The following is a 12,536-nucleotide window of genomic DNA, read 5'->3' on the forward strand; positions in this document are numbered from 1 at the left end:
CACACAAGCTTTCCATTTAGTTTCTTTCAATGTTTCCCATTTATCTGCATTAAAAAAAGCGTGGTCTTTATATAGAGATATTTCCATTAGAAACTAAGTGTTCATGGGAATTCCCTGGTGGTTTGGTGGTTAGGATTCAGCGCTTTCACTGCTGTGGCCCAGGTTAGACAGTTGGTCAGGGAACTAAGATCCCACTAGCCTTGTGGCACAAACCACCCCCCCCCAAAACAAAAGCACACTAGTATGTATAAAACAGATAACTAACAGAACCTGCCGTATTGCACAGGGAACTCTTCTCAGGACTCTGTGGTGACCAAAATGGGCAGGAAATCCAAAAAAGAGGGGTCTATGTATACACATGGCTGATACACGTTATTGTACGGCAGAAACTGACACAATTATACTCCAATAATGATAATAATAAACAACTAAGTGTTCACAATTGGTGGATTCAGAGACCATGTAGCTATTCATTGGCCTATTTCAAATATTTTTTAGAAGTAAAAAATTCCAAATAAAAACTTGGGGTAAAAAAAAAACAACCCAATGGACTAAGGGTGTGTGGTTGGATAATAGGGTGTGTGGTTGGATAATCCGTAACAGTGCCAGCATGGCGCTGCTAGTCTGAATGAGTCACTTGGTAATACTGATCCGTCACTGAAAAGCATTATGTAGGTATCGTGTATCCTTATAACTCATTTTAGAGTGTGAATTGCATAGATAAATAAAAAACCGAGTGGTACAGAGGCAATTGGTTAGGTACATCTGACAATTGGAAATAGTATTTTTATGGTTCAAGCTATAAAACATATCATAAGACCAAAGGATTAGAGAAAACCCAAACACGCAACGATAAAGGAATGACTAAACATACAGTCTACAACATAATTCTGGAGATCTGTTAAGTCATGATATCATATTCCTTATATCATAGAATATTCATGATATGCAACTAAGTAAAATTAATATTAGAAAAGAATATATAAAACATGTAAACCATATGAACTGATACCAAAATGTTAAGTGATTTTACAATATTATTTTAAAAATTTACTATTATTATTTCTTGCCACTGATCAGTTTGCAGATCTAGTTCCCTGACCAGGGATTGAACCTGGGCCACAGTAGTGAGAGTGCCAAGTCCTAGCACTAGATCACTAGGGAACCTCAAGCAATATTGTTTTAAAGCAAAGATTTTAGTAACTCAACTAAAACAATATGAACCAGCCAATTCACATCATCAAAAAAATATGGCCAAAATTAGTTGCATGCGGCCTGTGCTATATGTAAATCCCATTAGGCTTGAATTGTAGTTATTTTTATTTTCCCCATAGTTTTTTTGGTAAAGATCAAAGCTACACAAATTCATTTTAAAAAGTACAAAAAAATAATCATAATTTCGTCATCTAGAGATAGTGTTTTCTCATAACTCATTCTTTATCTAAGCATATGTAGCTATTCTCTGTCTTTAAACAATTGGAATCTACAACTTTAGCTGTTAAAGGCTTTCTAACCTACAGCCAATTAGTTTTCAGAGATACTAAATTGATTCAGACAGGAGTTTGTGAGCTCTGGAAGGAAAACATGGAACTGGGGCAGAGGTGAGAGAAGAAAAATCAATCAATTTATGCTCATGATGATCTATTAAGCATCCAATAGCGAGCTAGAAGGGAATAAAGCAACTTCAGACAACTCCCATCCTCAAAGGAGGATGTGCCTAGGAAGGCAACAAAGAGCAAACCAAAATTTAACCTGTTGGTATTCCCCGGGTCCTACCATCACAAGGCAAGGGGAATAAAAAATAATATGGTTTAAAGCTCTCTAGGAAAGCAAGATGCTGGCAATCCAGTTGGAGAGGCAAAATAATGAACAGACAAGACATGAAGGTGCACCAAAGGAAGCAGCGATGGGGGTGTGACATCAGACAGGACTGGCCGGACACATGCAGGACTCGCTGGGAGTGAAAGAAAATTAAAGCCTTGACCGCAGGTGTGGGCTCTGCCTATTAGGGAGAGCCAGACAGGGACCAGAGCAATTGAAAAGTCAGGGCTCAGCAAGATCCCAATTTGGATAATGGGAACAGAACATTGTAGAGGAGGACTAAGAGACAGAAGAAGGCCCAGTATACATTTTTCTACTTTACAGCATGGAAGAGCTGTTTGCTGGGTCATCCTTTTTCACCCTCTCTGGAGCCAGAAAGATGCCTGCCTGGCAGGAACCTCAAGGCAAACGGCAGCGTGGGAAGAGGCACCTCCTGCAAGGTCCTAGGGAGCCCTGGGGAAACCAGAAAGCAGCTGAACATCTGGATTAGGATGGTCCTGATGCTGGCAGCAGTGGGCATCAAGTCTTCAGCTCCTAGGAGTCCTTTTGAGTAGGGTGACTGTAGTCTGAGAAGCAGCTTGGGGGTGCTTGGAGGTAGAACACTCCCCCCCCTTTTTTTTTTGCCACTGCAAATTGACTTTTCACTTCCTTAACTAAGTTCAGGGAGCATCAAACCAGCGCCAAGTCACAGAAAGAGCTGATAAACAATTTACAGAGAGTCTCCAGCCCACTCAACTGGCCAGAAAAGAGCCGGAGCCAAGCAGTTTCACAGGAAGAACAAGCCAGACACTCCACAGGAAATGACTTCCTCCCCACGAGGCATCAAAAACCAAGGGACCAGTTTGTAACAGGGCTCAAATGCAGAATGATGAGCAGAGCAAAAAGCAAACATACTCTACTGCTCTCCCAGAAGTAAACCTTTTTTTTTCCCCTAAAGCAGGAAGAATCATGGTGACTAGAAGGAACAAAGAAAGGGTTCAAGTCTGCTGACACAGGAGGAGGGTGGAGCTGAGTTGGTCCAGGTGTGGGTCTCCTCAGTGACAAGTCTGGAGTCTTTGTGGACATCCACACGGATAAGGAGGCATGGCTGTCTCGAGAATAGGGAGGCCAGTGGGACTGCAGATGAGGACAATAACCATCAGGTTCCTGCTACCCAGCTCCAAAGGTGCTCATGCCCAGGACTTTTGTGAGGTCCAGAGAGAATGGGGGTGGTATGCCCTGGGTGTGCCTGTCCTGACTGGACCGGGGCTGTCCTTTGTTACTCACGGTGTGTGCCCACCACTGGGCCCATATCAGGCATGCAACAAAAATCGATTTAATGAACAAATGAAGTAACAAGAGAATGAATGACTGCATCCCAGGTGGGCGGAGCTTTACCCCAGAAGAGGAGCTGGCCTGACCCACTCTGGCAAGCTCCCATTGGGAAAATACCCCAGGGAGCCGAGCTTGCCGAGAAGCCAAGGAGAATGGGCCAGCAACCTCCTGCAGCAGTTCCAACCCAAGATTATCAATTCACGTGATGATTTTTGAGTGCTGACTTGGCTGTGGAACCACCAGGCTGGGAATTCTCCTTATCAACTGCTGAAAGCCAGGACAGACAGGGCAACGAAGCTTTCCCACCTCTCCTCCAGGGCCCTTCCTCAATGTAACCACCAGGGGGCGTGCAGACACTCACAGAGCACGGACACCAGTTTTCGGTCCCGGAGTCCCTTTAAGGAACTTTCAAAATGCCCATTTATACTCTCCTTTCCTTCCCACAATTTAAGAGAAACGACAACACACCTCGAGTTGGAAACTGAAAAGGGGCATTTTGAAAAGGGGCAAAAAATTGAAGATAATGAAAAACAAGTGAGTTCAGGTACCGGGAAACATTAGCTGCCTTATCCAAAGGCTGTTCTTGGAAAAAAGTGATTAAGAGGGTTTTATATCAGAAATAGCTGCTCAACAGAGAGGATATCACCGTTCCTCCTCATCCCCACCCGGAGCTCAGGAGGGCACAAGCCTGCTGGAACAATCACAAGCAACGCACGAGATGGAGGTGGGGAGATGTGAGTATGTATCCCATCACCTAGTGGCTCTTGCTGTTGTTCGAAGGTAAAGTATGTTTGGGCCTCCCAGGGGGCACTAGTGGTAAAGAACCCACCTGCAGATCCCCTGGAGGAGGGCATGGCAAACCACTCCAGTATTCTTGCCTGGAGAATGCCACAGATGGAGGAGCCTGGAGGGCTACAGTCCACAGCTTTGCAAAATGTCAGACATGACTGAAGCAACTTAGTGCTCAAAGTATGTTGATGAGAAGGAATGAAGAAACTCAAAAGTTTTCAAGGGAGTTGCTCTGAAATTATCTAAATCTCCCCATAAAAAATAATACTATGAACAAAGAGGAGACCAGAGACAGATATTAACCAGTAGTACCAAGATACCTTGTCCATCGGGAATGGAACAGAGCTCAAGGATGATGTGGCCTATACACATTCCTATTTTGTGAATGGGAAAGTTAAGACGGGTTGAGTGGTCTGACCAATGTAACCTACTTAGTCAAGCATTGAAGTCTGTACTAGAATTTAGGACTCCGATTCTGACAACTTAAAAAAAGCCAGGAGAGATTAAGACACTGAAAAACAAATAAGCAAACAAAACCAAATTTTAAAAATTTTAAGTAGAATTCAAGCCATGCTTTTTAAAAATCACTCATCTGCATATTTGGAAAATGTTTCCAACTAGGCTACAGATCCTAACTGTCCTGCATTTAATCTTTCACTGCTGTTAGGTTTCCGATCAAGTGATACTAGGTGAGGCTAAGAAAACAGGCCTACACCACCACAGAATCACAGAACACCCCACCCCCTTGGTTCAGGAATGTGAATGTGGGGTTGCCAATATAAAATCTTCCTTAGCTATCACTGCAGTTTCTCCAGATACCAGCATTCATCACTAGTCACTGAATTAAATGCCAGAGTGGGCCTGGAGGGGGACTATATCGGATTACCTACTTCCTCGGGTAAAAACAGCAGCAAAGAAGGAAATTCACATCATCCCAAGTTCAGATGCATGCTTTAACATATCCCCCCAGGTTACTCTCACCACCACCCCATCCATCCTGACTTTGAGCCCTTCTGCACGTGACGAAGTGACCATGTTTAAATCCAGCTAATTAACATGGGTACCAGGCTCATAGCAGTAAACACTCAAGAAATGTTGAATGGCTAGTTGAGTATCTTTTTTTTTTTTTAACTTTTCAGCATCTTTTGATTTCTTCTGATTTCTTTTTAATGAACATATGGTACTTTCATAATCTGAATGATATTAACACTACTTAAAAAAAAATTTCTTTAAGCCATCATATTTATAAATCAATGGAGGCCTTCAGTCTAAACAAGTCCTCCTGAAAAGGCTTTAAGAGGAGACAGAAGGCATCTTTAGTGGAGAATGCACATGCAAATGAGTCCATTTAATAAGACACCAGCGTCTATGTCACTCTCCCTTCCAACTCTGAGAACAGAAGGTTAGCACCACTTCTTCGCTCAGCAAAAGCAACAGGATGTCAGGCGGACCTCGCAAACACTGATGTTATTTAACCACACATGAAAGCCCATTTTGTTCCACACTTACCTCGCAGCTGCAGCCAGGAGATTTTTCGCATTGGGGGCTCCTGGGTCTACGGAGAGAGATTTGGCAGCTAACAGTAGCTTGCTGGAGGCCATGGAGATATTCTTGAGGTTCCCTATGACTTGGATCTGGTCTTCTTTCGTCTGGAAGGTGAAAAGGAGCCAAATTAGGAGCTATCCATTTCTCCTAAGCAGCATTCAGAGCTAGGAGCAGTACCCTGAAATGGAAGGCGGTTATCTGTACAGATGGCATGAAGCCCAATTAGTCTGCAGACGCCTAGCGTGTCGAGACGGCCTGGTGTCTACTGTTCCCCTAGCAGATTCCCAGACCGAGATGCACACAGAGGCACAGAAATCCATTCCTAAGTGGGTCAGCCAAGAACTATGCTGTATCACAAGTGTGGATATTAATGGGGGTGTGGGGTGGGGAGTGAGTAAGAGCGCAAACAGTCCAGGCTGCAATTCCAGCATTTTGCTCAACAGTGCTGGAATTGTCCAGGGGCTGGTGCATCCCAGCCTGGCACATACAACTATCACTGTCTGGACATTGAGAGCTGACTGCATCCCAAAAGCTTCTGTCTCTGGAAATAATACATTGCTCACCTGGCTTCCCATTTGAGAAACAGCCCTTCGTATATAACAGAGTAAGAAGCATGCTGGGTACCACTTTGAGGGAGTTGAAAGGAGCTTGCAAATAAATAGCTCAGTGAGTTCACCCCAGACCAGTCATGCTCCCTTGTTCTAAAGTACAGGTTTATCTGTTCATCTGAAGGACGTAATTTTGAATCACTTGATACTCAGGGTTAGACAAAACCTTTTCATGTGGACTCATCGAACCTCAAATAACATGAGTTTTTATAGTACTATACTACATTTGAATTATAGGATGCAGGGCTCTCCTCCATCTCTCCTCTGCCCTCTTTTCAAAAAGTATAAGATGATGAGTTCTGTTGGAGAAGTTATCGGTCATCTCCATCTCACAGAAGCTAACAGCATCTTTGGGAATGCCATTCCTGTGAGCTCACGAAGCTCTCTGAGCAGCAAAGATGATGTAAAGCCATGGGCTGTTCACGGCTTCCCGGCTTCTATGTGCTGCTTAGCCTCGGGGGCCAACAGTCCACCAGAGGCGAGAGGCAAGGGTCAGCTCCACTCAGAAGCCCTCGCCCCCTCACCTGCGCCTGGCCCGCCATCTCAATGCCAGCATCAAGGAACTCATCGAAGTCATCACTGAACTTCCCGGAGGCTGCAGCCAGCTCTCCGCTCTGGCCCCGGGTGGCATGGACCACCTCCCCAGCAGACTGGTTCAGATCGGCGGCTGCTTGGTTCAGTTCACTCTGGGCTTCCTGGAAAGGCTTTGTGCTCGGAGGTAACTATGGGAAGAGAGGGCACATTGCAAGATGAGTTTTACTGAATGTAGGAGGAGTGGTGGGTGCTGCAGGGGGAAGAGAGACTCTCCAGGATGCATTTCTGAATTGTTCGGGTGAAAAGGCTCTGTGCGGTCTGAGCTCACGTTAAGTCTGACCTTCAAAACCCATTCCCTCATTCACTTAAATTTGTTGAACACTTATTCAGTGCTAGACAGAGTGGATCTAAAAATGGTAAAAATGGCTTTCTGCAGGGCTTCTGGTCTCCTAAGCTGCACAGCCAAGATTTGCACCTGGACAACCTGACTCTGGGATCCGCTTTCTGAATCCATGCTCTATCTTGACATTCTCAGATGGAAACTCACAAAGTTTCAGCTTTCCGGAACTAAAAGGCAGATGCTATTAACCTTTAAGTCCTATTTTTCCAAACTAATAGCCACCAATTTAATTCATCAGTTGGTCTCGGCTAACAATATAGCTTTCCCACAGTAGTGCCACTAGCAGAACTGTAACTGTCGGTAAAGAGTTCAAGAGAGTTAAGCTAGATTATATGCGTCACACCACACCCATTGTCTGCATAACTGGTTATGTGCCAGGCACGCAGCAGAGAAGAAATAGAGATGAACAAGACCAAGTCCCCCCAAAGGGGGCTTACAAAACAAGGAAGGGAACAAGCTCCAGAATGAAATTCCCCAGACTACTCACCCTTTTAGTGAGTTCTGGACACTTGCATCCCTTTATCACCTGATTGTCATGGCCTGAAATGTCCTGATGAGAGGTCAGATGATCCAAACCCTCCCCCTTAACAGCCTGCCCCATTCCTGTCTCACAGGGATAACTCGAGATCGAACGGCAATGTGGGCTCAAGGAAAAAGTAAACTTTAGAAGCTCTACCTGGGAATTTGGCTGATCAGAAAGCAAAACAAGGAAAAGGTAAATAGGCAGGAAAACCAGGACCCCTAAGGGGAGGCTAGCTACTCAAAGGGTCCCTGGAGAGGAGAAGACCCCACCTGCACCCGCGGTGATCCCAGGCCCCCAGGCACCCCTTCCCGAGCCGAAACCTCTCACCGAGTCCACCAGAAGCTTCTTGCTCGACTCCCCGATGCTCTTCAAGGCCACATCCACATCCTTCTGCCCAGGGAGACAGTTCACGCAGTTATTCAAGGAGTGAGAAACGGCTTTGGCCACCTGAATACACAGAGGGAGAAGAGCCCTGTCAGAAAGCAGCTTCCAGGGTAGAGAGACTTGCGCGTTGGGAGTGAGCAGTGGCACCACCGAGAGCTAAAAGAGACAGGGAAATGGCCCGCCAGCATCCACCTGACACTGTTCGCCGTGACACCGGGGCCTCTGGGCCTCTCACTGCGGTGAACATCCCGCGTCCTGGCACCGGGCCTGACACAGTGGCACAGCACACTCTCCCCACTCCAGAGGCCAGGCCGAGGCCTGACTGTGACTCAAATACAGCCCTCCAATATTCTGTCAGCTTCCAAAACAAAGATACCCAATACCAAGAGGAAGAGAAACAGCTCCCTTCTAGGGAGTCCTGCAGAGGGCCCTAGGCGGAAGGAGGCCCCGAGCTCTTTGGATCACTGGTGGTCAGACCTGGGATGAATTTCTGCTCAGCGACCCTCTGGGGCCATCACCTCCACACCTCTCCCAGCTCAAGGGCTGGAGGGGTGCTCTGAGCTCTTCCAGACCAACTTGGGGTTTGCCCACACGCTCCCTTTAAAGGAGGTTGTGCGGCTCTCCGTCTGCGCTCTCTGGGAAGACTCATCTGAAGAGGCACTAGAGAGAGTTCAAAGTGTTGAGTGTTTAAACCAAGTGTATCCACCTCACCTCCCAGGCCAGGAGGAGGGATACATATAAGTACCCTAGAGTCCAAGACAAGCTTGCTGTATCCAGGCCCTTCAAGGTTCAAGGACAGGTCTCAACAAAACCCCTGTACTGTCTGTTGACTGAATTAAGAAGATCTCATGTTATGGGGGCTACCAGGAAAAGCTTTTGAAAGTGCTCATTATTGGGAGACAGCCTGTCACATGTCACCTCGATGGTGACCTTAGCTGCCAGTTCTGGGCCTCACCTGAGCTAGTCTCTGCTGACTCTCGGCATCTCCAGGTGCAATCAGGGCCTGCTTGGCCTCTTGGATGAGCATGGCCGAGCCCTCCATCACGTCCCGGGCGGAGTCCAGCATGGCATGCGCAGCTGCCGGGTCACTTGTGGATGCAGCCACGCCCCGGGCAGCCTGGGCCAGTGTTTTCAGAGCTTGGGCTGTCTCTCGAGCAGCCACCCCTGGGGATTTAAAACAAGAGAAAAGAAAGAAAGAAAGAAAGAAAAAAAAGCCCACCAGACTTTCTATTAGGTTTCATCCAAAAGCCGTACTTTTACTTGGGAGTAAATCTCTAGATCTTTCTAGAGAGGAGAGAATCCTCAGATACTGCTGGCACAGGTAAGCTCCAAATTGTTTTTTATAAAATTTGAATTGATGTGCTTCTCAAAGAAGTAGCCCATGCCACTGGCTCTGGGCTGCTCCCAGAGGGATGTTACAACAAATGCCACACTAAAATCTATTTCCTTCTGCTTCTGTCACCTGTACTGTCCCATCTGTCCTTAGACCTCAAATGCCAAGTGTACAGAATCCAATTCACAGATAAATCATTCTAATTCACTTTTCTTTCTAGTCATTTCTATCAGGGCATAACTTACATACAAAAAAGTGAACAAGTCTCCCAGGAAGACTCACTGAATCTGTACAAATGTGTACACCTGTGTACCTGGCATCCAGATGCAGATGGAAAATTTCCATCACCTGCGCTCCTTCCCAGTCGACAGACTCTCACACCAGAAGTAATCCCTGTTCGAGTTTTTATCACCTTAGCCTAGTTTTACCTGCTCTTAAACCCCATGTTTATTGAACCACACAGTATGTATTCTTTTGTTTAGTTTCTTTCTCTGACCATAATGCTGTGAGATTTACCCATGCTGTTATACATAGCAGTTCATTCCTTTTCCTTGCTGCATAATATTCCATTGTAGGAACACAGCAACATCTGCTTATCCATTCTTGCTGGACATTTGGGGACTGCTTCCTGTGCGGATTATTATGAATAAAACTACCAGAAAAATTTTCATAGCTGCATTTAGGTAGACATATGGAATTGATTCTAGTGGATTTAAACCTAGGAGTTGAATTCCTGGGCCACAGAGTAAGTATATATTTAGCTTTGGTGGACACTACAAAACTTCAGAATGTTTTTGCCGTTTTACACTCCACCAGTGCTATATGAGAGTTCAGTTATTCTACATCCTAGCCCAAACTTGCTATTGCTAGATTTTCTATTTTAGCCAACTCTGATGAGTGTTCAGCTGCATCTCAATGAGATTTTTTTTTTTTTTTTTGCAGGGGCTGGGGGCGGGTGGCACTGCTCGACATGTGGGATCTTAGTTCCCTAACAACAGACTGAATTCGTATCTCCTGCAGTACACAATCTTAAAGTCTTAACTACCGGACCAGCAGGCAAGTTCCTCACTGGGGTTTAATTCTTCTACCCCTAGTGAGCAGTGATGTTGAGCACTTTTCTCAATGGTTGTTTTGACATCCTCTTTCAAGAAGTGCCTGCTCATCTTAAAATTTACTTGTAAACATGATGGGATTTGGTGATAAACTGTAAATATAAACTAATTCCTAAAAAATGATAGGACTTTCCTGGTGGCACAGTGGATAAGAATCCGCCTGTCAATGCAGGGGATATAGGTTTGATCCCTGGTCTGGGAAGATTCCACATGCCTCAGAGAAATAGTTTGGAGCCACAACTACTGAGGCGCACACACCTCAGAGTCTGTGCTCTGCAACAAGAGAAGCCATCACAATGAGAAGTATGTGCACTGCAATGAAGAGCAGCCTCTGCTCACTGCAACTAGCAAAAGCCCACACATAGCAACAAAGACTCAGCACAACCAGAAATAAACAAATTTTAAAAAATTCTTTAAAAAACTATAGCACCACCTCTCAGAGAAAGGAGAGGTGCCACCCTACCTGACCTAGTACTTGGCACACCTAAGAAAAGGATGAAGACTGGAAATGCCAAAGCATGTTACAAAAGGCTCCTAGAACCTGGGGACCTGCAGAATATCCAGCCTCAAAGCTTGTCTCATGAAACCATTTCAGATGAGGACCAGCGCTGTAAAGCACCTTGTCTGTGGATACACTTGAGATCTGAGGTGTCTTACATCTCAGATGTGTAAGAAAGGGGTCAAACTCTGCACAGTGCTCTCTGGGACACAGAACTATGAGGGATTCTTGTCAGAACCCACAACATCTGCATGAAAAATTGAGATCATCTTCTCTTTCACTACAGGCTTTGGCTATAGGCCAGAGGCTTTATCGATAGGCTTCGGCTGGATGGTCTCCGGGCACCACTAAGCGTGGACTTTACTGCCGCTGATGCAGCTGAGTGGGCACAGATGCAGCAGGTGGTCCTTGCCTTACTGGGGACGAGGTGACCTAATACAATAAAGAATGAGAAAGGACCCGGGCCCATAAAACAACTTTGCAGTGTTGCAGTCTGGCTCATCTGTAAATATTTAGGAAGCCACACAGCTGGGACATAACTCTACAATCTAATCAAGGCAAATTACAAAGCTGCCAATCTACCCTTTATCACCTGCCACTTCTGAGCACAGCATGTGGAATGAATGCATGTGTTTTAAAAAGTGCTTTTTATGGAAGAGGAGAAAACATTAAGATAAATAAAGCCAAGGTGAAACAGACAGACACGCTGAGCAGAAGTCTCTGCATTTTATGCTGAAGTTGCCAGCACAGGGTGGAAGGACATCCTTGCTCAGAAGGGCCCCGGGGTGGTTAAGACCTTGTCTAGCTCTGACTCTGACTCTGAGCTGTGTGGACTAAACTCCTGCTACCTTTTCCCTCTGGGCCTTGGTTTCCCACAGGTTGCAGGAGAGGATGAGACCACATCTTTGACCAAAGAAAATTCTACACTGTGATTCCTTAGACCTTGCTTTTTGACTTCCTACAGGGACTCTCGAATTTATTTGAGTTGTATGATTTTGGAAGAATAAAGCATTTATCACATCCAATTAGAAAAGTCATGATCATGTAAAAATCATTCACCAAAAAGCCTTTTATAGACTCAGTTTTTCTAAAAGGCAGAAACCAAGAGAGTGGAATTCCAAAAGCTGAGGCATATCCACCCTATGTGTTTTCTGCTGAGCACTCACAATGAAATCTCTAGGCACATCAAGAATCCTCTTTGGAAGGATTAGGTTTTGGAGAAAGCAGAAACTATACCAACAAATGGATGAAAGAGGACCACCAGATGCCAGGAAGCCCAATAAACATCCAAGTCTGTACATGGTTGAATTTATGGCAGCATTCTCAGCAGTGATGTTGGCTATCATCAGGGTCATGTGTCCAAGCAATCACCACTCGCTCAACCCCAAATTATTCCTGTAGTCAAAGGTGCAACATACCCCAAACTGCCAGTGGGAAACACTGAAGCAGACAACTATTTCAATAACCACAATCCTTGGAAGATACAGATTACGTTCACAGTATTCCTGTCAGCTACTTCTCAATATATTGGGTTGGCCAAAAAGTTTGTTTGGCTTTTTCCATAAGCTGGAAGTGAAAAGCCCATACAAACTTTTTGACAAACCCAATATATTCAGCAACAGAGCTTAAGGAGACACATTAATAATATGAAATACAGGAGAATTCTTTATCACA

General features: G+C 45.2%; 1 protein-coding gene across 3 annotated transcripts in view; it reads right to left on the reverse strand.

Annotated features, from left to right (window-relative positions):
- The window catches only part of TLN2 (talin 2), a 483,978-nt gene that overhangs the window by 109,296 nt on the left and 362,146 nt on the right, over nt 1–12,536 (reverse strand). For all 3 annotated transcript variants that reach the window (XM_065940303.1, XM_065940301.1, XM_065940302.1), the window contains exons 29-32: nt 8,874–9,082; nt 7,862–7,981; nt 6,602–6,799; nt 5,434–5,573 (exon numbers count right to left, since the gene is read on the reverse strand). In XM_065940303.1, coding sequence (XP_065796375.1) covers nt 5,434–5,573; nt 6,602–6,799; nt 7,862–7,981; nt 8,874–9,082 — 667 coding nt within the window. The remainder of the gene's footprint in view (nt 1–5,433; nt 5,574–6,601; nt 6,800–7,861; nt 7,982–8,873; nt 9,083–12,536) is intronic.

This window comes from Muntiacus reevesi, chromosome 7 (assembly GCF_963930625.1).
Source record: "Muntiacus reevesi chromosome 7, mMunRee1.1, whole genome shotgun sequence".
Taxonomy (NCBI): domain Eukaryota; kingdom Metazoa; phylum Chordata; class Mammalia; order Artiodactyla; family Cervidae; genus Muntiacus; species Muntiacus reevesi.